Source organism: Antrostomus carolinensis, unplaced genomic scaffold, assembly GCF_000700745.2.
Source record: "Antrostomus carolinensis isolate BGI_N321 unplaced genomic scaffold, ASM70074v2 scaffold27034, whole genome shotgun sequence".
Taxonomy (NCBI): Eukaryota; Metazoa; Chordata; class Aves; order Caprimulgiformes; family Caprimulgidae; genus Antrostomus; species Antrostomus carolinensis.
Window position 1 is genome coordinate 6,232 of NW_010310523.1, and position 23,668 is coordinate 29,899.

The following is a 23,668-nucleotide window of genomic DNA, read 5'->3' on the forward strand; positions in this document are numbered from 1 at the left end:
CAAATGCACATAACCAAAGGTAAGACAAACATAATGGGAAGATCCATACCTTGAACACCTTCCAGAAGCAGATCAACCCCCTTTCTATAAAAGCTGAAGGCAGTTTCATAATCTTCCTCCTCCTCCTTCTTCAAGGCCAGTTTTATCAACTCGCCTGCTTTCTCCAAGTAATCTTGTTTGCCAGGCTTGGGTTTTAAGCTTCCAGTAAACAAACTATGGCTTTCCCTCTCTCCTTCGGGTTTGCTCCACCCCTGCTCAGGTGCCAGCGTGCTTTGCACTGAGGGTTCAGAAGTAAGGCAAAGGCCAACAGTTCTACTAGGAGAACTTTGGTTGGATGCCATTCCATCATCTAACTCGGCAAGAGAGTCTACATCAACTGTCAGAGAGATCAGGTCACTGTCACTGGAGAAGCCTGAAAGCACAGTCAGAAAGACATCCATTACTCTAGATTTCTCATATACCTCCAAAATTCTTTATCGCATCCAAAGATTTTAGCTTTCTTCTCATTTATGTAGCTTTCTGAGACTCTGCACACAGAAAATCTCTGCATATAAAGCTGCCTTTAAAAACTGATTTTAGTACCTATAGAAACATAGGTTTTAAAATTAGCTACAAACTTCACAGAGCAACTGGTCTTCATTTTAATACTGGGAATGAAGGGACCAACATCTAACACCCAACTTAAACTTTCACTCACCGTTGGGATCCAGGAAATTAGAAAACTAACACTTCCAGTATGAGTGTCATTAGAAAAGTCAGTCAGCAGAAGCCAAATTACTGCTACAAGAAATCTCAACATATTGTTTTAAATCAGCAAGATGAAAGCATCCCAAAACAGTAAATTAGGAGTCTGAATTAACACAGATTTACTGTTAGCTTACAGCAGCACACACATCTCAACTCACATTACCATGCACAGACTTCTTTCACTGCTAAGGTGGTAAAACAAATTATCTTACGCCTCTTTCACTGAAATTTGAGACAACATATTTTAGTTTACATGTGCCATAAGCTAAAAGTATATATACTTACTGCAAGCTGATCATCAGTAACTAAACCACAGCAACTTTGCAGGGTTATTTGGAAATAAATGGCAACAAAGATAATTTACACGTATATCATTTCATTCTGTTAAGGTTTATCACCCACGAAAAGCATTCACTCATAATTATGACTTTCTAATAATTTAAATTCCACAAATGTAATGGAAACAACTTCTAGATCTCACCTCCGCATTCCGATTGGCTGGTAAGTGTCACATCATCGAGCCCACTTAAATCCTTTCGAACTGAAAAGGACAAGAATGACAAAAATGTTTCTGACAACCTTTTGTACAACAGATTAGATGTTCACTTGCCATCAAAATGAAAGGGCATGACCCTACTACAGGTAAAAGTACATAATAAGAAACTACTCTTTGACCAGCTATCAGAGATATCCGTTTGGTAACACACCATTAAAATTGTGACAGTGGTATTAGATTTGCCATTTCTCATTGCCTCCGAGGTTAAAAAACAAAACAAAGGTGCTTGCTTAGGGGGGGCTAATTCAAACCTCAACACTCCAACTCACCTAATTTCAATAGCAGCAGCACTTTAATCCCTATCTCTCACTGCTCTTGATGTTTTACAGCTAAGGAGACTTAAAACAGGAGAGCCTTCAAAGCTGGGACCTACACACCAAGGGGGGGGAAAAAAAAAGCCACTTTCAGTCTCAAAAACGTCATTCCAGAATAGTACCCTGCATGAGACATACGGAGCAAGCCACGAATTTGGCAGTGCCACCTGAATATCAAGTAGCAGTTTGTTTTATCACCTTGGCACATGTACCAACTACAGCAATACAACAGGTAACAAGGTCAAGACATTTAGCTGTTTGTACACACAGAGAAAGTAAATTCTGAGCTAAAACCTGGTGTCTGTTTTCTTCAGTATTATTGACAGTCAAGAGTTTATCCACATTATCAGGTAAAGTGTTCTGACTTATCTTCAAAAAGTATATGGCAGTAGCAAGGAGCTGCCTCAGAGGCAAGTAACTCAAACTTTCTTTTTGTTTTTGCAACTCTAGCATTAGAGGGAGATGAGAATTTATGGAAGATCAGTAAGAAGGCACTGTAGAAATACTGTTTTTCTAGAAGCTAGCAGTTCCTTTAATGTGAGTGAGAGGAAAAAGACTTGAAGGAGAACAGATTACCAGCCACTCTTTGTCTGAAAAGCAAGGGACATTGATACTTAATGACACAAGACTACTTGAGGGGAGGGGACAGGGTGCACAGAACATAATGCTCCTGATCTTTTCAGGGAGGTATGTAAAGCAAAATGTCCATGCAGAGAAGAAGACTGCCTGTGTAGCCCCAAGTCCTGCAAGAAAGAAGGCAACCTCACAACAGAACAGTTGGAGGAAGACAGAAGATTCATTAATCAGCGTATTAATAATGGGCTGTTCACTTGCCCAATTTACAGACAGCAAGGTCAAATTTGGGTGCAGAGGACTGAGAATTCATGAACTAACATTTACAGGAATCAAGTTACTTTTTTCAGTGAAGAGAAATTGCTAGCTAAGGAACGTATAGGTGGAAGCAGAGCTAACTGGTAGACAAAGGGTGCATGTAAGACAGAATTACTGGAAAATCAGGGGGTTTGTGGGAGGGGTGTGCTAGCCACCCAGACTAGATTAATTAGAGCACATCCACACCCAGATTTCAGAGAGACCCGAGTTTTTCTTCTGAGTCAAAAAAACCCAAAAAAACTTCCACCAAAAAACAAACACACACCCCATTTGCTCTTCTCTTGCAGCCAACCTGAGCAGAAGCTGTATGAACACAGGTAGCATGGCACAGAGCCTGAGCTCAAACACTTTGCTTAAGGTCAGGTTCAGAGCCCAGGCCTGGGACCACACAACCACAGTCATGCGGCTTCCAATTAGCTCAAGGGGTAGGAAGACTCCGAATTGCATATGCTTATTTCTGGGAAGATAATATGAACACGATAAGCAGAAGAGGAGGGTGTGTGGAATGAAAATAAAAATATGAGCTTCTTGGTGAATTTCTCTAAAGAGTATGGCAATTGCTATAGAAAGACTTTTGGAGAGAAAGTTGGACATTTGAACATTATCCCATGTACCCAGAGAGGAGGACAGAGTGACAGTTTTGTCAGGAATATCAGATTAGTATAACAATGCTGAAATTGAACTTTTATAAATTCCTGGACTTGTCTCTGCCTTGTGCAATTTCACCAGGCATATGAGGAGTAAACAGTTTCCAAAAATTGGTGGAACGCCTGGGGAACTTGGCCTCTTGAAAAGCAAGTTCCTCTGAAAGCATTAACTGACAAATTGCTTTTACAAGCAAGATACTTATAATTTTTTTTGGTATAAAAACATTTCTACTGCCATCAGTTTACATCTTCTACCATTAATGTACACACTTTTTGCAAAATTAACTTTGTCTGAAAAAGAACAGATACAAGCAAAAAAACACGACTCGCCCTTATAAGCACCAGGAACATCAGCACCTGTTAGGGAATGGGTTTGATACTTCTCAGTACAACAGCTTGAAGGAGCAGTGCCCACGTGGAGACCCCTGAACACTCACAAAAACTAACACAGTGCACTACTCACACTTAACTACGATAATCACACTGGGAAAACTCAGATGCAGGCAGGATGCCCTGAGGAGAGGCAGGGAGCAGACTCAGAGTCGAATATTGCCACTGCCATCTAGAGGCCTTCAAGACAGATGTTTCCTTCTGTCCCAAGTCTACCTCCCGCCCAAAATTTGGTTTCAAACTCAAGAAAATACGAGCTGGAAGACACATAGGTTTTTAGAAAATATAATTCCACAAAAGTCACATTCGGCATCTGGAAATCCTGTGCTCAGAGTTGTTGCAAGTATCCCCTAAAAGCACTCCAGCTGATCAGAAGAAGGGTATCAAATAATTTTTCTACTTTACAGCACTTTTGTCTTTTCAATATTTTATCTCACATAAAAGAAGTGTTTTTCTTCTAAAAATGAGGCCTTTGTGAACAAAGAATAGAAACATTCACATCAAGCACTTTTTGTTTTATAAGGCACAATGCAAAATGGGTGCATTGTCAGAATGTGGAAGGTTAAATTTCACAGGAATAGTGGCCCTTTAAAACTTATCACCAGTATTTATGATAACTACCCTCTGTAATTAAACAGCTCTATACATTTCCCTTCACAGAATGCATATTGTGGGGGAATTAGTTCATTAACATCATAGAAGACACTACAAAATAAAACGCAATATTCACCGCATGTGTAGAATGTATTATGTAACTAAGCACAAAGTTATTGACATTGAGAGACCCCAGTGGTAAGTCACATAACCTCAAACAAAAATAAATGAAGCACTACTAGAAAACACAAGCACTTCTTGTTATTCAGCAGAGTTTTACCAAAGCAAGTTCTATGCCAGAAAGAGACCAGAGGAAACTAAGTAGTTAAGGAAAAAAAAAACCCTCCCAAATAAGCTTAATAAGTGTTTGTATAATAATGTGTAGTTATACATGAGTGTAAAACAGTTCCAAAGAAAAATCTGAAGGGCTGGAAAATAATTTCTTAGAAGTCACGAGGACTCAAGAATAACTCAGAAATACATAAATATCTAAAAGACTGCATGCTACTTGGTAGATGATTATACACAGAGATACTTAAGCTAGCTCAGCCTCCAGAGGCAGGCAAGAAGTCCTAGCACAGTATTTATTTGGGCTGACTGACCCTACTTACAGCCATGCTATTATTTAGTGAAATGCCACTAAAATACTCTGCACGTGGTACCCAAGCCATCCATGTGGATCTTTTACACTGTGCTAAGGAAATATTATCTTAGGGAAAAGGACACACCTTCCAGTGGCATAGCACAACCAGAAAACATTAGCAAGTTAAGGGAGGGATTTACAGTTTTCAGTTGAAAATAGCCCACACTGGCTCCAACACACAACCTCTCAGACTTCCAAGTTCTCTGGAAAAGAAAAAATGCTGGCAGTTTTTCTAAGAAACTTAAACAACTTGCTTATCTCTCTGAGCCCTGCAGTAGGCTTCAATATTCACCACTTGCATATGCTCAATCCAGAAGACATACTTAAACTTCTAAAATACGATACCAACTCTCTTCTGGATTTTACTAAGCACTGAAAGCATGGTGGCACCCAGGGCATGAATAGTTGGAATAAAAACCCTCTGAAATGAATGGGGCAGTTCAAATCTTAGACCTATTTTTCATGTTCTAGGCAAATTCAGAGTGTCATCTTTATCTTTATTGATCAACCTCAAAATGGGTTTAAAAAGTTCTCTGCAAATTTTTGCAGCTTGAGACTTGGGTCATGATTAGTAGTGAACACTACCACACTGTTTGCCCAGCCTTTTGGAAGCAGGCAGGATTATGTACATTTGAACCAGAGGGCTTGGTTCAGTTAGCACCAAAAGCAGTCCTTTTTAAGTGACAGGGCACTAGACGTACTAGACAAACTCCCAAAAAACTTCCTGATAGATGCAAAATTCCAGTAGTGAAGTGCTTGAGCCCAACATCTCTTTTGGTATTCCCAGTTCTGGTGTTTCTGTCATAACAAACAGATAGATGCCAATGCTCCTACAAATGCAGCACTTGCCATTTATATGCTGCTTTAAAATAGACCACGTTACAAGGTTACATGAGAAAAGAAAGCAAACCTTCAGAGCTGCAGTCAGACAGGTTGTCAGTAAGAGAGTCAGACAGAGGCTCAACAGGACCTATCAGTTCAGACCCATCATGTACCTCTCCACCCTGAAATGAAAGAGGGAAAGGAATTATTTAGTGGCTGTGCTCTATGTAAAGTCTCATTCTATAGCAATGATAGTCAAAATTATATTTCCTAACCACTGAATGTTCCATTACTTTAGAGTTAATGCATTTAATTAAACTATATAAGCCTGCAAAATTAAACAAAGGCTTTTGTTTAGGCCATGTTTGGTTGTCACAACATGTCTAGGTATCTAAACAGTTAGCCTACGGCAGCTTCTGTGGTGAGTAACAAGAGTCCTGAACCATACAGGCTGCAGCAGGTCTGCCTGCAACCCTCAGAGGTTAACAGTGAGACAACAGCGATGCTCCTGCTCTCTTAGGGTACATACAGTCTGCACCCTTCAGTGCTGTTTCCAGGCTCAGCAGATCCCTCATGCAGCAGTGACTAATGTCCCACCCAAGACCCGCTACCTTGAGTTCAGTCATAGTCTGAATGAGACTGGACAAACAGGGAAGGTAAGGACAGGGCCAGCATATAAAAAGGACATTATTCCTGCTCGAGCTTGGAAGAAATCAGAGGTAAGTGAAGTAACAACAGGAACAATTAACTGCACAAACCACCACCTAAATGTTTTGTTGGGTTTTTTTTAAAAATTTCTGCTTCACATCTCGGGTACACACTTTTCAGGCAACTTGATTAGAAACTGCACCGTTTCCAAGGCAGTGTTACAAACGAGCATTGCCAATCTGTCTTGAACCAGCCCAGTGCATTTTCACACTAGCCAGCCCATTTTTCTGGACTCAACAGTACAGACAGAAACAACCGAAGGGAGTGTTGTGTAAGACATAATTGCCCAAGTCTATCTCTCCATAGCTATTTGCACAAAAATCTGAAAAGGAACAAAACTACCCCTGAGCAGAGGTGAAAGACACTGGCTGAGCTGGTAACTGATCAAAACCACAGGCTTTCTTACAGGAAAACATGACACAACATCAGCTAACAACTGAGCCTAAAGCATTACACTTGCATAACTCCCCTTGTAGACCTGCTTCTTCCTATAAAAATTAATGTCTTTCTAGATTGACTCATTGCCTTACAAAGCCAGAAAAGGTCCACTGGAAAGCCAGACTCATTGCCTTACAAAGCCAGAAAAGGGAAAGAGCTCTTAACAAGTACCCAAAAAACACAGAATAGAAATATTTCCAAAGAACAAATACAAATAATCTGAGAAGTAAAAAAAACCCTCAGTCTCCCATTCACTCCTGCCACCAAAGCTTAAAGAAAATTATCTTAAGTATTTTAAAGGGTTCTGCAATAACTGCATCATAAAACAAAGCTAGGACTTTTGTGCTTTACTGTAATTTTGCTTTTGCATATATATCATTTAAATATACTTAATACACTCACACACTTGAGTCTTATTTCAGCCCATTGAGCATTTCCTTAATTGCAGGAAGTTACTATCATGTTTACATGTAAATTTATGCTTATGTGTTTGCAGCATGTTGGACTAAGCTAACTAAGCCACTGAAAATAGAGAGGTTTGAAGAAACTCATGAAAACAAGATGCTTCAGATATAACAAAGAGGAAGTCCGGATCAATGTATTGTCCTAAGCTATGTTTTGGAGAGTGGTTCTCACAACACTGTACATGCAGCACATTTGACTACTTATACACCTAGTTTGTCATCACAGACCTGAATCTGTAACAGTCCATAAGAAAACAAACTAGTCAGTCTTTTCTTCCTTTGGTTTGAAACTATAAACATCTACATAAACATAGAAACAGTGACAATGTTTATTACCTCCCCACTGAACACCTGGGTTTAACATCACAGGTTTTGCTCATTCTTCAGTAAACAAAAATTCCAAATCCCTTCATCTGAAGTTCCTGTAAAACTTTCCACCTTGTAGAGGTGTGGCATCAAGGTTTTTTTAAAGTCCTATTTCTAGAGTGAACAGAAAACTCCCAGTCACTTCACAAAGCATGTCAGATCAGCTCCCTGTCATTCTGTGGTTTATATAGTAAAGCAGAATCAGCACTATACTTTATTCACATCAGTAAGTAGCAAATACTTCTGCAAATACTAACAAACCTTAAAAAACTCTTCAAGCTGCTTGCTGTTATAGAGAGCAGGGATATTAGCAGAAAACTGCAAGAGATCTTCAGCACATTGCCTTCTTTCTTCAATCACAGTTTCATCAAATCGCCCTGGAAGAGACACATGGATTGACAATTTCAGAAATAACTGCACATTTATTCTGCAATAATAACCACCACAAAATTAAAAAAAAAAGAGACAAAAGCAACCTTCTGGAGACAACGCCCTGAGTCTATGAAAGTAATTCCAATGCTTCAGGATAACACAGCAAATCTTCAAACTTCCTATTTTCAATTGTCCCTAGTCCCGTCTTCTGCAGTCCACTCAGATGATGAAAGCTGGCAGCTACGACAAGAATCCTTCGCCCTCTCATCGGAAGAATATGTGAGGCAACACTCTTGATTAGCCAAGAGACACTAACGGATGTCCAGTGTTATCTAACAATAAATGATACATGCACAATTTGACAATATGCCAGTCAGTGTCAGCCTTGATTACGGCCCAAATCCTGCAAGGAGCTGAGCTTTCTTCACAAATTCTCAAGAACAACACATAATATGAGCAGAGAGTAAACAAAGTATTGTTAAAAAACCCCAAACAGGTCATCAATTCCAAGGTGTCATTTATGGAAGAGACAGAGTGTAGGGGAGATGGTGAAGCCCTGCTACCAGGCACTGAAGCTTTCCTCTGAGGTAGCTGCATGCAGACAGGGTTTCATCTCATCCTGGATTCAAGAGGTAAGCAGAGCTGGGAAGCAGCTCATTTACCAAAATGTATGATCTTTCCCTTTTCCCTACCCAGCACCCAAGACATTTCAATTAGGAAAAAAACATATTTAGAAAACAATCCCACCATTCACCTGAGATTTGCTTCTCAGGAGAAAGAACACTTGGATTGCTACCTTAAATTCATATTCTTCACAATTGCACACAACTTATTTTAGCTTTTCATATCAACATCACTTTGTTGTTGAAATAGTTACAAGTTTACAAAAGGAAATGAGCAGAGGTTAACAGTAATAATTGGAGGAGAATTGAACAGATATTGGAACAGCTATACAGAGGGAAAAAAAGGACTGCGAAGACAAGTTCAAGAAACAGTATTGCTCTAACAGCATGACCAGAAAAATAAGAACCACCTGTGACAGCTCTGTGGCATTAACCTTTGAAGAGGACAAAAGAAACATTGAATACAGAAGAAAAATTCATTTATACTCAGAGCAAGCAAAAAAAATAATCCCAGAAGAAAGTATCAAAGCAGGCTTCTTTCCAGAAATTCTTCAAGTAAATAGCTCCTATCCATGTGGTACCAGAAAAAAGAAAATAAAACTAGAAAGACACACACATACTCACAAGATCACAAACAAAGCTTTTGGGGTTTATTTTTCCATGAAAGGAAAGACATTGTTGGGATAAATTTCAGCTGGATCACTTCTGTGACTTGTTCAACCTGCCCTTTCAGCTGTACAAACTTTAGCAGCCGTACAAAAGAGCGAGCAACAAGCAAGCAGAAAGAAGGCAAAGGCAATGCTACCACGTTGAGTGGTGACACTGAAATCAGGCTCTATTAAACTGCTCATCAAACTTCCTGTGTCTTCAGAGCAACACTGGTGGTGCACTATGGGTTTTGCTTCATTCCACACAAAACAGGACATGAAAAAAAAAAACAAATTCCCTCAGTAAAGCGCAGCAGCATGGGTCAGTTAAATGAATCTACAAAATAACGTGAACATTGTTATAATGCAAGAGAAAACTAATCTCAAAGTAGTAAACACCTAGCATGGCCAGAAACGGGTAACTTTTGCAAGAAAGTAATTCCATAAGATTTTTAGCTGGTTTCCCAGGGATCTTCCCCCATTCTACCTCATCATCAAACCCAATAAAAACCAATTTTCCTCATCCACATCTTCTCATTACTTCCACTGGGCACCAGGTAGGACATGTCAGGACCAGCACTGCCAGGCTGACCAGGGCACATTCACTGATTGTCCAGGCAGCTGCAAACTCCATGGGTATGAGCTGAGCCTGCCTGGCCCTTGATAGCACCACACCACAGTACATGCTCTCTTCCTACTCAGCTGCCATTTCACAGACTTTGCAGAGAGATAATTACATTTGCAACTGCCTTCCCTCTCAAATTTAGCTGATATTAGCCACAGGAGTAAGAGGTTTCACTTTCTGGCAGCACAATTACATAAGCTTTACTTCCTCAGGATACAGAGATAAAAAAAATAAATAAATAAAATACATGTTTGAACAGGGCTGTTGAAACATTAGTCACTGTCACATTTTCCAGCTCATCAGCATCATGATACACCATCAGGACTACCACTTACAGAACTAGAGGACTTTAGGGGAAGGAAGAACATAATTCAGTACTGGTTTGTTCACAGATTATCTGGCATCTTGCTGGCAGTTTCATTCCCAGCCAACTCTGCCTAACTCCTTCCACCTCTCCCTTTTTTCATACTTTCAAGTAATCTTGTATTGCTCAACACTTGCATTGTCACCCTTCTCAATCAGATATTCAAAGGTGCTTAGACACCCAGCCAACTCTTAAAACATTTCTATCAGGAAGTCTTCCTGCATCTAAATCAATGTTATTTCCACTATTCTTCAGACCTCTGTGACACATGGAGAGTTCATTATAGGGATTATGTCTTTCCAGGGTTGTAGGAAGTGTCAACTACAATCTTCACATATAGCAAATGCATTAGCACAGTTCTGCTATTCCTCCAGCACTGATCCATTCAAAATATCTTATACATATGGAAACTAAATGCACATTCATGTACAGAGACTCCACAATTCGTTTTCTGGAGCAGATGTGAACAACAGAACAGCTGGCAAGGTTTGTGTTCACATTTCAGTTAGTTTCACACAAGACTTCCAATTGTACATGGCAACTAATTCTTAAACATCCTACTGCATTTGGTATTTTCAAATCAAAAAACATCCTTATCTGAGCTTTATAGTGTGAGTCATCTTTCTGATTCACTGCTAGCAAGTTGCAATATCTGGGCCTTTTTGGTTTCTTTTTGTTGGGAGAGAGTATTTTTTACACTAGAGTACATTTCTGCAGTTTTTAGATACAAGAAATACTGAATACAGATTTACCAGTATTTTGGTAAAATACCATGTATAGGCAACATATGGGAATACTTAAAGAGTCCAACAAAAAAAGAAGTTTGAAAATACTGAATAAATTATGTTGATACATATTAGGGAAGGGGAGTGATCATGTCCCAGAAATAGGTATCATAATTGCTGCATAACAATTCAGAGAAGCTTTAACAGCTTGATCTGTTAGGTCATTCGAGATTCTCATGCTCAGGGTCATTACGTTTTCTCCATCAGATGGGTGGAAAAGGTTCAAGTGAAGCACAGACAAAGTGAAACGATTTCTTTTTCCCCACTCATAACAAGTTTCTTGCTGTTATGTGAGCAGCTCTATTGTAACAGGATAAGAATACATGCATTTGCATGTTATCATTATCAAAAGCTGCGGTATAAAACATGCAATGCAGTCCCGTTCTGCAGATGTGGCGAGTCTCTGGTTGCATGAAATATGGAAGCACAGCACAGCCCATTTGTTTTTAAATACATCTCAGTTCTCCACACGATCTCCTTAAACTCCAAGTGCTGAACTTCAGATTCTGCTCAGCTTTAATACTTCTACCACAAGTAAGTACAACTGTCAGAACCACCAATGCTCATTTTGCAAAGCATACTCTCTGCAAAACAATATGTATGTATTATTTAAAACATTCATATCCAAAAAAAAAAAAGAAAAATCAACAAGTTGCCAGCAACTACTGGCAATGCTAATTAGTAATTAGTTTAAAAGCTGAAATAAGTGGAAAATCACCACAAGGCAGAAACACTGCAGAAATACTCCATTAAACCAGCCTGAAAAGAACAAGTATTAATAGAGATGGACCTTGCAGTTCACCATTAACTGAACGAGACTGAAAACAAGTCGTCAGAAACTCGAAATCTACTAAAATTACATTTTTCCTCTAGTACAAAAAACCCCTAGGACTGACCTGAAGATAAATGCTTTAAATTAAAATAAAACACACAGCAGCTATTATGTGTAGAAGTGAGGAAGGACACACAACAAAATTTTGTACTTTAAATAGAAAAATAATTCTTAAATTGAAGAGTCAGACACTTCTGTTCCTTTCAGCTATGTTCCAATCATTTAAAATTTGTTTTTACATTAACTCCTCTTTCTTGTATTTTTCTGTAGCTCAGATTCATTCAAGTTGTTTTGGTTTATTTTAATTTCAAAGTGCTTTTTGTAAATAACTACATTGACTATTTCTGTAGATTTCCTTCTCTTATAATGTACACTGCAGTCATTTTTGTTCACTAAATACAATAGAAGAAGGATGCCTTTCAGAAAGAATTTCACTTAATTCTTCCTTTGCTTACAGGGATAGTGTAAAAACAGCTAATTTGCATTTCTAGCAATTTAAAATTATTTAAGATATTAGAAGCCCACACTCTCTTCCATTCAGATTTTCTTTTCTTTTAGCTTCTCTTTCCTCCCCTATGAATAGCCACCACATCTTCTACCTGAAATTAAATTATGCTTTGCAAATAGTAGCTTTTTAAATAACTTGTCCAGTGAGCACTCTACTCTGTAGAGTATCACCTCAGGATGAAACTAATACTGCTTTCCCTATTTAACCATTAGTGCACAAGTTCTGACATAGCACTGAAACTTAACCCACTTCCTACTTCATAAATAAGGAAAAATAAAAAGACATAAAAGTTGGATACAATTTAGCTGATGTGGAAGGAATTTTACCCAGTTCTGCGTAAAGAACTATGAAATCTGCATCAGAGTTCAGCTTCCTTGCCTCTCACTTAGCTGGTCCACACAATAAGGAGCCAAGTCAGATCTCCCCCAGAGCTGCAGGGGCAGTTTGGACTTGGGTTCTAAGCTTTAACTTCAACTTGTTCATAGTTGTTGATGTTAGCTTAGTCTTTAAAGCATCTCAGTGCCATACCGACTTGATGCAGTAGTCATCAAGAATAAACACAGAAGCACAAAATAGCAAAAATGGGAAATCTGAGGCAATATTTAGTCCTGAAACATTAAAAGGGAAATTTGTGCTTTCCAGGCTAATGTTTTGCCTCCAGGGGAGTTTCATACAGTTTCTCTGGCACTCAAGGCAAAGGAGGGCAGCCAGCAAATACTGCTACAGAACCATAACCTCAGGCAGCATTACAGTGCTGTCACACAAAGCGGTGCAAAAAAGGCTGACTAAACAACCTTAGTTTTGGCACTTCCCAAACTGACAGGCTTGACCATCCCAAAGTAATAATAAATGCCAAAAAAAAAAAAAAAAAAGTATAATACACCAAAAAAGTAGAATATAAAAAAACAAATCATCACAAAAAAATGCAGAAAGAAATGCTAGGGTGCACTAAAATTTCTGCTAAAAGTATGCAAAAACATCTTTCCATGTGAAGCCTGTAGTAGATGCACACTAAAAACCACTAAGAGCATACTGGACACTAAAATACACCAAAATCGTGATGCTGGGAAAAAATTGTGCAAAACCATGCAACAGATGCATGTCAAAAAATGCAAAATACACACTGGGTGTTAAACCATGCTAATGTGAGTCAGAAAAAATGTGGGAAAATATGCTCCAGATGAATGCCCAACACCACTAAAACTGCTAAAATTGCTACACACAAAAAACCTGCAAAAATCAGCAATAGAGGCAAGCCAAAACACACCAAACACTGGCTCGATGCTAAAACATGCATAACACATGGAAAAAATATGCAAAAACAATGTCTGTGTATGACAAACATGGAAAATGTGTGCACACATATACAAAAGCATGCACTACACGCACACCAAAAAGTGCCAAACATGCCGGACACTAAAAATGCTAAAACAGTATGAAAACCACAAAAAAGGGCACAGTAGCAGGGTGAAAAATAACATCAAAACCATGCTGGATGCTAAAAACATTTAAAAGCATGTCATAGATACACAACAAAAAATGCTGTGAAGTGTGTTGTATGTTTAAAAACCCACCAAAACATACTAGAAACAATGTGGCAATGGAAAATACCACCCACAGCAATGCTTCAGGAACAAAAAACATTCCAAAAAAGGTGCAAAAACCTTGACAAAAATGAGCACATGGGAGATACACACCCAACTTGCTGGACTCTCAAAACACCATCACAGCAATGCCAAATATGCTGTGCCAACGCTTTAGAAAACAAAACCCACACCACAAAATCATGCAAAATCCACACCAGAAACCTTAACAAAAGAGCTCATGGTAAATGCATTCAAACAAACGCCAAACAGGCTGGACACTAAACACCATGCAAGGTGCATACAATAACCATAAACACAAGCTGAATGCTTAAAAAAAAAAAACCCCAAAACTAATCACCACATTAAAACAACTTGTAAACACCACAAAAAGGCCTTAACCCCAAAACGCCTCAGACACTGAAAAGCCTGCCCAAAAAACCACATCAAAAAAAGAGCATGGGGTAGACTCATGCCAAAAAAAGAAATTCCAAACACATGTTGGAAGCTTAAAAACCCATTAAAATGCCCAGTAATTGTACATGATAGATGCATACTAAAAAAAAAAAAAAACCCAAAAACCCCGGACAATATTAAAAAAAAAAAAAAAAAAAAGGCTGAATAACTCTTAAACACACTGAAAAACATGTAGTATATGCATGCAAAAAAAATCACCAAAGAAATCCTGGACAGAAGTAACAGTGTAGCCACGCCCTAGGAATCAAAACCACACCTAAAAATGCCACAAATCCACACCAGAAGCCTTGCCAAAAGACAGAGCATACGGCAGATGCATGCCAAAAAACAACAAACAGGCTGGATGCTAACCACCATGCAAAGTGTATACAAAAACCCAGGTTGGATGTGTAAACTAACAAACAAAAAAAAACCCAAGCCACCAAACAAATCACAGAAGCAACTTGTAAACTCCATGGAAATGCCCTAGTAATCCCAAAAAAAATAAAACCACCTCACAAACCAAAAAGCCCCTCCAAATCACCTTAGAAACCTAAAAGCCTGCCAAAAACAACATCAAAAAAGAGCATGTGGTAGATTAATGCCAAACAAACGCTTAATGTGTTGGATGCTTAAAAACCCATTAAAATGCCCAATAATTGCATGTGGTAGATGCATGCAAAAAAATGACAAAACATGCTGGACATCTAAAAAAAAAAAACCCCAAAGCTGTAAAGTGCTTGGAAAAAGGTTCAAAAGCACATGGTAGATGCACACCAAAAAGCAGCAAACCCATTCCAGACAGTTAGCAACACCTTAGGAGCACCTCAGAAACACCCACAAAGCATGTGACAGATGCATACAAAAAAGACATCAAACATGCTGGATACATTAAAAAATGCTGAACAACACTTAAAAACACACTGGATATTTTGTGATATAAGCACATTAAAAAAAACCCAACAATGTGTTCTGAAAAAAAAGAGCATGCACTTAAAAACCACTAAAAGAAACACAACACACTGGCAAAGAAAGTGTGGTAGGTGGAGTTCTCCATGGAGTCATACTGCTTCACTGGAAGTCTACCTATAGCTCATTCCTGACGACATACACATCAGGATTAAGTTAAGTCCTTTGGCTTTTAAGAGCTAATTATTTTTTGCCTTGTATTTCTCATGTAGAGTCACAATCCTCTTACAGGTGGTTTTGGTGAAATAGTTAAAACTGACATTTAAAGCTGCTATATTTAAAACTGATCTCAAAAGCCTAGCTAGATAAAAATGGATAACTACAATCAAATTCCTAAAATAAAAAATTCTTTTCTGCAACAATCACTTGGTGTTTTGCTATAACTCATCACTTAAAAATCAGACAGCTCATATATGAAAATCTGTTCATTGCTCAAGTGCTGTTCACAAAGCCAATACAGACTTCAGGCTCCTGAAAACAGGGAATGTACATTATTAAGATACAGAACATATATATTAATAAATATCTGAGCTAACATTTCTAACATGGAAGCAAGGACATAACTGCCTGTTAAAAAAAATAAATAAAAGTACCGTGTTATGATACCAGCACACCTACAATTAATGCACAACAAACCAAAAAGTTAAGTAGTAAAAAGCACATGGAAAAGTGTTCCATGCAGCTACAAGACAAGATGTATTTATAGATACTGAGTTATCAGATAATTTCAGCAAGTCAGGAAGAAATTATGCTTACCAAATACTATTGCTTTGGCAAAAGGCGGAAAGAGTTCTGTGTGTCTGCATAGGTTTTTATGAATTTGCCAGAGGTCTTTGTGCAGTTTCTTAAAGTCACTGTATCTCTTCCAAACGACTATCTGAAGCAGAGAAAGGGGAGAAAACTGTTAGTGGGGTTCATTGTTTGCACTGCATCACACCACAAACACATTCTTAAACAAATCAGACCACTAACTTCAGCAAACAGGTGTAACAAAAATAGACAATCTGAACTCCCAACACTAACAACCATTAGAAAATGGTAATTATCTATCCTGAACCCCCATTTTGGCTAACAAGACTACAGTGCATGGAAAAAAGTGTTACGTAAAAGCTGAACGAAGGAAACAGAGAGGGCAAAGGCAGCAGCCCTGTTTCAGTCACACTGGGATCCAGAGATACACAGGGAACCAGTAAGAGAGGAAAAAAATGCTGAATAGTAAGTGTTGCACTACCCAACACTCAACAGCATGCTGTGCTCAGGGCAGCTGCAGGTATGGGGAAGAGGCACAAGAGCAAAAGAGAAAACGAGGGAAAAGAAATCAAAACAAGTAAGGGAGTCTTAAGGACAGCACATAAAGCACTCAGGACTACACACCAACTCATAGTTTGTTTATGTAAAATGCTGGTCAGGTGTAAACGCAAGCCCACATCTTAAATGCTTTATTACTAATAACTCTGATCAAAAATTGAGTATGTTCCTTTTATAATCTAGACAAAATCTCAAACTTCAGCAAGGCAAAAACAGCATTGACTCATTACTACAGCTTTTCCTCATCCATCCTTTAAAGAAAGAATTAGTCATCTCCCAGCCACACTCCCCCCAGCCAGGTATCTACCCTTCTTTTCTCCTGTTCTTTCTATTCTTTCGATTCAAGGAAGGAGAAGAGCCAAATAAGAAAAACAGGCCAGGGAAGAAACTGAGCAACAAAATTTACACTTGCCTGGCAACAGGTTTGCTATCAGGATGAAAAAAAATGAACAAAGACATTTCATATCTTGGCCTTGGTTTTGGTCAGACTCACTAAGCCACCAAAATAAACCTCAACACTAATGTAAAGTGATTAAAGTAGAACAGGGAAAAAAAGAAGAGACTGCAGTGCATTCGGCAGGTGATTCCAGTGCTCCATCAGTCAAATGTTTCAATTAGCTTAATACAATTAACCACAATTTAAAAGATTCCAAATATTTCTGACTGATCTAACGGGTTGACTTCTCACAAATGATCATAATTGAAAAACTACCTTTTCAAGCAAACCTGATTTAGAGCTAAGTAGCTAAGTAAAAGGTTTAATTTTAGAGGGGTTTTTGTTGGAGTTTTGGAGGAGTTTTGTTTTTTTAAACACCAAAGTCAGAAGCCTTCTAAGTTTCAACGGATGCAAGTCCTCCCTACAGAACAACACAGATAAAAGGTAACAGGACTGTTAACAGTGCATATGAGAAGTTTTAATATGGCAACACTCCAGCCAACTTATAAACTTAGATATGCTGAAACTACCAGTCCTGATACAGCCCCACCTATTGTGCACATATTGCCAGGACTCAATTACAACTAGTACTTAGTGGAGTTCAACAGATAAGGTTAGAAAAATCAGAATCCCTGAAGAAGGCCAACTAGTGATTTTGCTATCAGAAACAATACTTTTCCAACGCTGTACTTCCATTTAATCCAATATCCAGAAAGTGCATGATTAGCAATTCTTGAGCAGTGGGTACATAGAACATAAAATTGCTTAAGATGGCAAAGTCTTGAAAAGGTTACTGTATTGTCAGTGCTTGGAGACAACATGAAGAGCTGCCAGAAAATAAGAGCATGAGATTCCATTCCACTAAAAAAGTATCATTTTTTACTGCTGCAAGTGATCTCCCAATAGCCAAGGGGGAAGGGGGTGGGGGAGGGAGGGGGAAAGAAAAAAAAAAAAAAATCCTTAAGTAGCTTGCACAGCAAAAGCACTCAAGGTCATCCTAAAACCTGTCACAAGCTCATGGAAATCAAGCCTTTGCATGCATGTGGCTCAGCAAAGTTAGCAAAGTTCCCACTCTAACATACTCATTAGAAATCAGATTTGGAGGAAGGACACATTGTACTTTGAGGCCAAACGAAGCACAGCAAGTATATCATAAAACATATGTTAGACTTGTAATGCAATAAGGTGCTTGTCATGGCTAGAGCCAGGAGATCTCTATTAACTCATGCGACTCATCTGTTCCACAATGAACAACCCTTTCTCCTCCGTGAATCAGTAAGAGGAAAAAAAACCCGCAAGAATACTCTAGTTACAACTGCCTGACATGCCATGCTGTCACCAACTATCTCCAGAAGCTAAGAAATTAAATTAGCCTTTCTGTATTTGTTAACTCCTCCGTGCACAACTTCATGTTAACTTCTTTCATCCTTTTTAGAAGAAAGCCCTCACAAGTTTGTCTTCCTTCCTGTCCCAGCAACAACAGCTGAGGATATCTTGAACTGTAATTGGCTGCAGTGAGAGAGACGCTGTATTAAAGGCTGGTATCCCAAAGGGCAGTTAAAAGAGAACAAAAAAACTGGCCTTACCTACAGCTGTACATATGTAATGTACATATTAACATCACAGCAGCGACATTTAAAAGAGACTTCTGAATGAGTAGGCAGGCACAGCTGAGTGGTCCTATATGACTGTGGGAAGGGGGCTGCATGAGACAGATCATAAAGCAACAGAGTGGTTGTGTGCACAAAATTTTGCCTATCGAATTTCTAATTGAGCATTTTGGTAAACTGAGGTGAATTTTTTTTCAGTGGGAACAGATTGGGAGTATATTCTTTTTCCTTCAAAGGCTGACCACAATTCTATCATAGGAAGCCAGTATAACAGAAAAGCTCCCAATTTAGATGGTTTTCTGACTACAATTCACCCTCATGGCAACTACCATCTAGGATATTCCTTTTAATAACTAGGAACTTTCAGATGCTTGCTTATAACAGAATCACCTCACACCTAACATGCTACCACATGCACAACAATTCATTTGATACAGTGAAGGGTGGAAAAGGTCAATCATCAAAAAGTTCATAGAACATCTAAGTCTTCTCATGGATTAGTCTGTGGAATCCTGCACGGCTAACCTACAGTCACAGATCAGAGCAATGACCAAAGCAAAGCCTAAAGGATATGCTTTTGCTATTGTTTCAAAACTATTTAACATATATTCATGCAATACTCCAGCTGAAAGACACTTACAATACATTTTTCTGATGAATGGTTCATCAACAGCTGGTACAAAGTGTTTTTCCCCACAAATGAAGATTAAGGTAATGGCAGAATGTGCTCATGGATAGGTTCAATTCAGGAGTCTCCCTGGAAAAGGTGAACATCAAGCTACAAACTACAGTAATGCAGTTCTGAAACTAGATCCATGATCACCTGATTCTGATAGGCTATTTTAATCTTCTAGAGATTAAAAAAAAAAGCAAAAAGCATGAATGCTCATGTTTATTTGATTCTCAAGATTTCAAAGAGGGATGCAATAAAGGGGTGTTAGGTGTATTAGCCAATTCTCACCTCTGCCAAGCCACTATCAGTAACTCATGTTTGACCACACAAAGATGCAATGAATTCATTTATGGGCTCTTCTTTCATCAACTATCCAGGTTCTCCTCAACTGTAGTAAGAGACTGCACCAGAAATTGAACATATGCATATGTTACACAACGTCTGAAAAGCCATAAGGTTGTGCTTTTGAAGGAAGATTTTGTAGGTACATAGTATAATAGTATCATAGTCAAGTCATTAGTCCAGAAGGAAACAAGAGAGAAATAAAAGTTTTTTCATTAAAAAACCACAACCCACACATATGTGATGTATTTTTTTATCTCAAAAAAAAAAAAAAAAAAAAGGTTCCTAACAGTCTTTTGAGGTATTAAAGAGGCATAAGAATACAGTAGGCCCTTATTCAGAGCTTTTCAGAAGATGCAAAGAGTAAGAAATTTTAAAGTTTTATCAAAGTATATCACTGAAACATACTGAAGGAGCCTCAGAGAGATAGACTTGCAGTCTAATCTCTCTCAACTACTCCTATGCTCCTCCATTTTCCTTCTTCACTAATAGACAGTAATGATGTAGGCTTTTCAGTGAAGTATTGGTTAAAGAGGAAAAGAGTACCTACAGCTGAGACCTAAGACTTGGATTGTGGACTGATCTCTAATTTTACCCGTAGGAGTTAAGTAACCATCAATTTGCCAATTCCAGCCCTGAGAAAAGAGCTTGCAAAGTTATCAAAGCAGTTTTGTCATCAAAAGACACTTTACTCCCTAAGACTTTGTTTCAAGTCACCATTCATCACCAAGAGATGAATTGCAACATGTTACACCAGCTACTGTTTTCAACTGTGAAAGCTAAAGACAAATGGAAACATACAAAAAATTGCTCAATTACAACGACAACACACACAGAAATTGCTAAATTACATCAAAGATGCTTCAAAAGGCATAGTGTGATACACAAAGACATTTGCACAAGTTTAAACTGTTACCTCCTGGACATCCTCTGGATTTTTTCTTGAAACAATCTGAAAAGTAAAACAAACAAAAAACAACATATAAGCACCTGGATTTTCAGTTTGGAAGTTAAAAAGAGTAACACACAATGATTTGTTGCTGAAGAGTAGAATCTGGGGGGAAAAGCAAACAGTGGCACGTTCCTCTGCACTCAGAAATGTTTCTGTTTAGTTTTAGGGAAGTCTAATATCCAAATACAACAGAGTGAGGTATCAGCAGAAGAGTCAGTTGCTGTGATTAGAAATAATCCAGGCAAATCCACATTCCAGGCAAAGCAGCACAGAAGGCATCTCACAAAACTAAGCTACATAGAACACATCCCCCATCATCTTTCCAGTCTCTTCCTATTAATTCATATTAGGGCCACATTACTCCCAATAAGCAGAGCTAATTAAGGCTACTTGGCTTAATATAAGCTGCACACAAGCTCCCTGTGAATGTGAGGCTTTGCATTCACTAAGACAGTATCTCCACTTTACTTACAGCCATCAATGCGCACGCACGTCTGACTCTATCCTTGTGTATTTGTTTCTCCTTAAACACTCTTTGCCTGATTAATTATAAATGACTTTGTCCTGAGGAAAATTGCAGTGAAAATGAGGCTTGGCTACACACCACGAAGAAGCCTTTATTTTGTCAGAATATTTTTCTTTACATAAATATTGATTGCAAAAGCCTTTGTAATCCAAGTTCTGTATTAGGCTTATAAACAGCAGTAAGAGCATATCCACACAAACAAACAAATCAAGTAAAGATATCTTTAATTCATAACTTCAATTATCTTATGCAAGTCAGTATAGCCTTCATTGTAACTCAGCCAAAGCTGTTTAACAAAATAATTAGCCTATTGTTAGCTAAAGCAAAATAGGGCATTCTCAATCCAAACTGAGACTATCCACACACCGACACACCCAAGAATAATGCTGTGAACAGGTGATGCACACAGGCGAGCGCAAGGAGCCCACGTTACCTGTGCCCCAGAGACTAAAACACCATCCCGCTGTGCTGCAAGCACCACGCAGCTGATCCTCTAAGATGGAAGTCACCGAATCTACACTTTCCTCTTGCTAAGTGACAATAACACAGCCCTCATACTCCCCACAAACTGGCTCTCTTCCTCCCTTTCATTTTTCAAGAATCCTTGCCAAAGCCTTCCAGATTTCTTAACATCAGTTTACTACACAGAGCAGCCACTGTAATCTCTCACACATTTTACAGGAGTCAAGACCGAAAAGAGAAGTGTTATCTTCTCTAGCAATCTCCCAAAAGACCTGAAACACTTTTCTTCACAAGTCTAAGTTCTTTCTCGCACCTTGCACATCAAAGTCCTCTTCTTCCAGCATAGTCTACCTTGATAAAACCCTCCTCAACTTTTCCTCCCTCTCGAGTAATCTAACGTCTGGCAACTTTAACAAAGTTTAACCTTGGCGGCTCTTGCTCCTTCAGTCACTACCAGACAGTTCATATGGTGAAATATTTCTAACCTTCTTTTCTAATAGCTGGTGTGCTTGATGTAAGGAGCCTGTAGAGCTGGGGGAAGAAGATATCACAGGCATGGCTACACATCACAGAAGAGCACCAAAGGGCACACACCAACTGCTTCGCTTTGCAGTTCACCTTTAGTTAAAGCCTTGCAACGGTTTTGTCAGCTAGGTAAGTTACCAGATGGGCAGAAGGAGACCCAGAGAGATGAGTAATTACCCAGCCAGTTAGTAAGAATCTGGAATAAAACCCAGAGGCCCTGTTTCACACTTGTTCTAATGTTAGATTGCCTTCTACATCTACCAGCCATGCCAACTTTAAGTCAGTACATAATAATTTATGTGTTGTCCTACTTTGTTCTTCATATCCTTTTCTGAAGGTCAACCTCAGAAGAGGTCTGTCCCTTCAATCCAACCTATAATCAACCTAGAGACTTAGCAAAGATGGTCCAGTCCCCCAAATTTTCAGTGCACTTTTTTAATCCTCCCACAAGGATCAATGCAGTTAGCTCCTTCTGCAAATCTGTAATGCAAGCAACTTTAATCTATTTTTAAAAATATCATTAGGATACCCACCAATGAACTACGCAATGCATAGTTACTGCGTTAGGCTCTGAAAACAGAGATCCTACAAGGATCCTCACCACTGAGCAAAGTGTTTCAGATTATCCTGTTCTTTGTCTGACCTGCAGATATCCAACATAGCTCATCAGAATTTTAATTATCATTAATAATTGTAATCTTCTAAATTATCTAAACTTTTATTAGTGGCCTATATTTTCAGATATCATGAAAGAACACTCCTAGTATTGCAAATTGCCAATATCTCTTTCTGTTCTTTAGCCTTGGAAACTGATATAAAAAAGCCAATATTCATTTAATCTTGTCTGCACTTACAATTATTTCACAGTTCACAAGTAAATAAAATATATATTCCCTACTATACAAGCAAAGCCTTTAAGAAAAAGGAGCAATAAGGATAGGCCACCTTAGCACTCAGAAGAGACTGCATAGGTAGTTGTGCCTTTGGGTCAGATGTTTAGGATACACTAAGCAAGTGCTTTCTCATTCATGATTATTAATCTATCATCATATTGGAACAGCAAGTTCCTTTAACTTAACTTTGTTTCACAAAGGATTCACTCATGCACCACTGAAAGGAACCAGAAATCTCCACTAGCACATTCCAAGTACCCTAGATCTCAGTCAGAAGGGTATTCAATACAACAGGAAGATCCACCTCATTTTTTTTCCTGGCGGTTCCCCAAAGTTGCTGAGCATCAGTTCAGCAAATACAGCTGTAGTGCTGTGATATCAACCGTGGAGCCAGATCACTGCAGGCACAGGAGGGAGGAATAGAGGGAGAGAAAAAGGGAAGGTAACAGATGTGTACATTGAATTATTTTAAAATCACTTTGTTCAGCATACAAGTCTTCACTTCAAGTTCTACATAACAGATTACCACATAGAGCCCTACTGAAACCAAAGTTCTACATTTGTGAATCCAAAGCACCCTTTGCTGCACAAACAGTA

At 38.6% G+C, this 23,668-nt stretch overlaps 1 protein-coding gene across 1 annotated transcript; it reads right to left on the reverse strand.

The window, feature by feature from the left end:
- Positions 1 to 30: 30 nt before the first annotated feature.
- LOC104523770 (ribosomal protein S6 kinase delta-1-like) lies at positions 31 to 21,143 on the reverse strand (the record flags this gene model as incomplete). Its single annotated transcript, XM_010166457.1, has 7 exons — positions 21,138 to 21,143; positions 20,630 to 20,665; positions 16,101 to 16,221; positions 7,842 to 7,957; positions 5,693 to 5,786; positions 1,229 to 1,288; positions 31 to 412 (listed from the first exon to the last, which is right to left on the reverse strand). Coding segments are annotated over exons 1-7 (815 nt in total), but the record flags the coding sequence as incomplete, so codon positions are not given.
- Between the last annotated feature and the right edge of the window lie 2,525 nt (positions 21,144 to 23,668).